The sequence below is a fragment of the Pollachius pollachius genome, assembly GCF_949987615.1.
Source record: "Pollachius pollachius genome assembly, chromosome: 4".
NCBI lineage: Eukaryota > Metazoa > Chordata > Actinopteri > Gadiformes > Gadidae > Pollachius > Pollachius pollachius.
In genome coordinates, this window is record NC_136937.1 from 4310408 (window position 1) to 4315407 (window position 5000).

General features: G+C 47.6%; 1 protein-coding gene across 1 annotated transcript in view; it reads left to right on the plus strand.

Moving 5' to 3' along the window:
- The window catches only part of lrig3 (leucine-rich repeats and immunoglobulin-like domains 3), a 27864-nt gene that overhangs the window by 546 nt on the left and 22318 nt on the right, over positions 1–5000 (plus strand). Inside the window, exons 2-3 of the mRNA XM_079734122.1 lie at positions 3846–3917; positions 4081–4155. Of these exons, the coding sequence (XP_079590248.1) occupies positions 3846–3917; positions 4081–4155 (147 nt within the window). The remainder of the gene's footprint in view (positions 1–3845; positions 3918–4080; positions 4156–5000) is intronic.

The following is a 5000-nucleotide window of genomic DNA, read 5'->3' on the forward strand; positions in this document are numbered from 1 at the left end:
TTTATCTGGATGACACAAATATTTCTTTGTTAATATGGAGTTATTGCTATAGAGTTTGGTCAGATGATCATGGCCTGTCGTTGTAAAATAGAGAATAGGAGAGTACGGTTTGATTTTAATTATTCAAATACTTCAAATCAGATTTTACTTTTATGTTTTAGTTATTTGGGAATATACGCATGTTTTCAGATATAGGCCAAAAACATAAATACATTCGTCAACTTTGATCCATGATTGTTTTTTTTCCTTTCTATAACAAAGGTCACAAATCATACAACTGGGTTTACAATTAGACATTTAAAACACATCAAACAAAGCAGCTTTCATTACGGTTAAGTTAAGTTAAAGTTTTTTTTCTAGTTTTTTTTATATGCTATTAGCCAATGGTGTACTGATATCCAATACAGGCTATTGTATGCATGTGGTTGATATATTGTGACTGGGCATTTCCAGGACGAAAATATGATGGTAGGGATGGTAGCCTGGTAGGGTAATGATGTGCTGTTGTTGTCATGTTAATTCTAATTATAGGCCTAGTGTTATTGTTCGCTAGTTGCAGGCCTAAGGCCTACAGTCCTGATGGATATGTAGCTCACACATATGTCTACGCATGCCAGCAATGTCTTGGTTAGGGTGAATGTATAACCTCCTAGCCTTATTTATGTACATTTATGCTCAACACCAAGTAAAAATATTATCTATTAACAGTGTAATAACAAAAACATAACCCAACGAGGAATAATGTCCTCTCTGCCACAACCATTGTATAAGATGCTTATTATTCATCATTGTTATGATAAGAGCACCATGTACCCTGAGCAATATAAACATGGGCCTGCAGGGTGTCTGTGCTTAAGATTAGGCCTACACTTTCTCTCTGCTAATGATAGGATCCAGTCCCTTTATCGCGATAGGATCCAGTCCCTTTATCGCGATAGGATCAGGTCCATTTATCGCGATAGGAACCAGTCCATTTATCGCGATAGGATCTAGTCCATTTATCGTGATAGTGCTAAACAACATGGTCAAAATGACAAATAGTTTCTGCAATTTTAACTTTTTCAAATATTAAAAACTACACCATAGTTAAGGTGGCAGGCGTGTGTTGTTTAGACGGCTGCCTAAGCTTTAAAGTGCTGTGGGAAAACCTGATCGCGATGGGATCCAATCCATGGATCGTGATAGGATACCTCGTTCTCTCCCCTGGGGTGAAGTTACCACTCGGGGGTGAAACACACGGCGTCTCTCCTCGTTTTCACTCTGGAAACTCAAGGCTGCCAGAGAAAACAGAGTCGGCTCGAGCCTCTCTTAAACCAGAGCAGAGACATCCAAAGAAAATGACGGGAAAAAAAACGAAAAAAGTTCCACATCGGGGGGGAAAGTTCTTTGCACTCTGGCATGCTAATTTACGGGCGGCCTCCCCTCCACCCCCTCGAAACCGCCGGGGCTTTTGTTCGGCGGCACCCCATTATTTCTGCTGAATTAGCGACTCTGAGACCCCCGATGGTACTGATTATGGAGCCGCTATCGGATTAGCCCGACACACAGGCCCTCATAAAAAGAGAGGGAGTGGGAGGGAGGGAGGACGAGAGAGAGAGAGAGAGAGGAATGTGTGAAAATAAAGAGGGAGGGAAGAGAACTTGATTTTATGTGTCTGAGGTGTCTGCCCGCGTTGATCACTTGAACGCACGACTTTAAATCCTCCGCTGTACAGAGAATGCCTCCACGCAGTGAAATGCTGTGTGTGTGTGTGTGGTGTGTGTGTGTGTGTGCGTGTGTGTGTGTACCAGCGTTTGAAGAGGGATATCAAACCGTTGTGTTGAGGTGGAAGATAAGCTTTGATTCCAACCAGACGACTCCAGATCTGAAGGAGGAGGGGGAAAATATAAGCTGAGCTGACGCATTCCCTTTGCTCTCCCACGGATGTCACAACGTTGGAAGGGTTTTCTCACCCCTGTTGTCACCCCCTCCCCAGAGCAGATAAACTACACCCACCTATCCTCCGTCAGCAGATAAATACGTAGGGGTCTCCAAAGCCAAAGTGGAGAGGTGTGGGTGCCCCTGATTGTGTCTGAGAGAGAGAGAGAGAGAGGGGACATTATCTTGCACAGCTGAACTGTGGTTCGGTCTTTAAGGGAAGTTGGGGGTGCCTGGACCCTGATAGGCTTATGGGACACACACACACACACGCACACACACCCACACACACACACAAACACACACACGGGCACACTCACACAGTGTGAGAACAGCGACCACCACAATATGTCACTGCACAGTCACAGAAGTAAATCTTCACGTGAGTGAAGAAATTAACCAGGGGTGTTTTTGGACGAATCAAAGGCCTCTCTCTCTCTCTCTCTCTCTCTCTCTCTCTCACACTTTTCCTGGCATTGTGAATAGATTACCAGTTGTTAGGTTATTCCCCTCCCCCCTCTCCTTCTTTGATGGATTCCAGATGAGTGAGAAGAGCGAGGGAGGGAGAGAAGGAGAGAGAGAGGGAGAGATGGAAGGAGGGGCGGACGAAGAATGTGTCTGGTACCATAACGTTGATTGTGCACGGCAGCGTCAATAATTCCCCCAGTTTATGGCATATTAGACCAATACCCCACCCCCCACCCCCTCCACACACCCTCACTCTCTCTCTGTCTCTCTCTCTCTCTCTCTCTCTCTCTCTCTCCCTCTCTCTCTCTCTCTCTCTCTCTCTCTCTTGCCCCCCATGGCTATGTTTTAAACATCTCTATCAAAATGGCCTCCTCTGCCTCTGGCTCTATAACTCATAACTCATCCACACGTCTGTGACCGGGTGGCGTCTCAGTCAGCGACTCAAGCATTTCATCTGGCGAGGAGGAGACGACGTCTTTCTGTCACCGGGTTAAAGAAGAAAAACACGTTATAAAAGTACGCTCGTGCGAGGAGCGTCTGTCTTGTTATTAAGGGTTAAACGTCCCCTGTCCCCATCCCAAAAAAATCACTGCAGTTGGTTTTGGAGCGCGTTCAGCAGTCTTCAGACGCACTGGCCTGCCCAGAATCACTCAAGTGTGTGTGTGGTGAGCTGAGCTCTCACCCGCTCCCCTTGGAAAACAGTGAATCAGTTCTCTGTGTCACGCCAAGGGCCCGGCAGCCATGACAGCAGTGTAAGCCCCTGTCTCTCCTCCATGAGGAGGGCCTTGTGGAGGTGTAAACCAGGGCTGGGAGGGGGGGGCTGGCTGTAGGGTCAAACCCACCTTGAATACAAGATGTACATTGTGTCCGAAAGACGTTGAACGCTGATATCTGAATGGCGACTTACGACAAAAACGGTGTAGCATTCGCCTGGTAGAAAAGACCGATGTACTGTAGTTCTTGATCGGAATGACGACATACGACAAAAACTGTGTGGCATTTGCGTGGTGGAAAGGACAAATTTAGTTCTTGTGATGTGAGGTCATATATGAAAAGGAATGTATTCTTTGTAAGGGAAAACAATGCTTGTTAGTTTCCCCCATGATGCACTCCGGCTCCGCACAAGAGCAGTGTTATTCTTTTTTAACTCAAACAAGGCCTGTTTTCTTTCAAACGTTAATAACTGCAGTGCAGTATCAGGCAGACTTCCCTGATGGTGCACACACACACACACACACACACACATGGGAGTTATTCTGTGCATGGGAAGTCTGCTCTGCCATCCCATCAGCGGCGAGAGTGCAAAGCGGAAAATTGCAGAGGTCTAAGAACTGTGGTCCCTGGTTTGTGTGTGTGTGTATATGTGTGACATGTGTGTGTGTGTGACACGTGTGTGTGTGACGTATGTGTGTGTGTGTGTTCCTGACTTCCCCACCAACCTCTGCCTCCTCTTTTCACAGGGACCTGAGCCACAACAAATTGCAGGTGCTGCCTGCCTCTTTGTTTTCCAGCCTACCGCATTTGAAGGAAATGTAAGTATGACTTGCGCCCTTACGTCTCCGCAGGCAAAACCCCAGAATTCAGCTCAAAACTCGGTCAGTCGGTTGGTCGGTTACTCGGACCACCCACACAAAAAAGCAGACTTGAACTCATTCAGTTTTGGTTTTGTTTGTTTTGGGTTTTTCCTCCATGCAGAAAGCTCAACAACAACGAACTGGAGAGAATACCGGACTTCGGACCGTGCGCTTTGAACATCACCACGCTGGTTCTGTGAGTACAAACACCCTTTTTATATACCGCATTAGAGGCTTTTGGATTTGGCTCTCGGTAACCAGGGATCGGGTTCCCATGCGTGGTCATAACAACTCCACCACTGGGTTTGAATGTCGCTGCAGCGAGTCAATCCTGACGCCGCCCCCCCGCCTTCGTTGTTTTGGTTGTGTGTGTGTTGTGTATTTTTGCTCCTCATCTCTGTTCTGGTGTACTGCTGTTTGGCTGGGCATGGTCACCAGACAGTCAAGGCCCGGCGTTTACTGCTAGACATGCCCCCCCCCCCCCCCCCCCCGAAATAAAACATCAACAGCAGACGCTGTCAACTGAAATGGAACCGAAACGCTCTGATGCCTGTCGGCGCCCGTTTTCTCCTCCTCCGTCTTTGTGTGTGTGTGTGTGTCTGTCTGTGTGTGTGTGTGTGTGTGTGTGTGTAGTCTTGAAGCAGTGGCAAAACAAAAACAGGATTTGGCGAACACAGAAGTGTTTTTCACGTGTTCGTTCTGCGTAGGAGACTAATGACATCCCGAAGCGTCCGCTGTCACCACGGCGGCGGGGCGAGTCCGTTCCCGCTCACTCGTTGAGCGGCGCGTGGACGCTTTGATTCCGGCGGATTCCGCCAGACACTTTGTACTTCCAAAAGCTCTCGCAGGAATCACGCCAGTGTTATTGTGCAACGCTTTTTCAAAACACATTTTCATTCCTTTCTTCGTTATTCGCCGGCATGCGACGCCAAAACTGGTGGGAGTTATTTTTGGAGACGATCCCTTGGAGAGGAGGAGGAGGCGCCATCCAAACACGACGCTCCCTTGGCGGGGTAGACAGTGACAGACACAGCCAGGGGG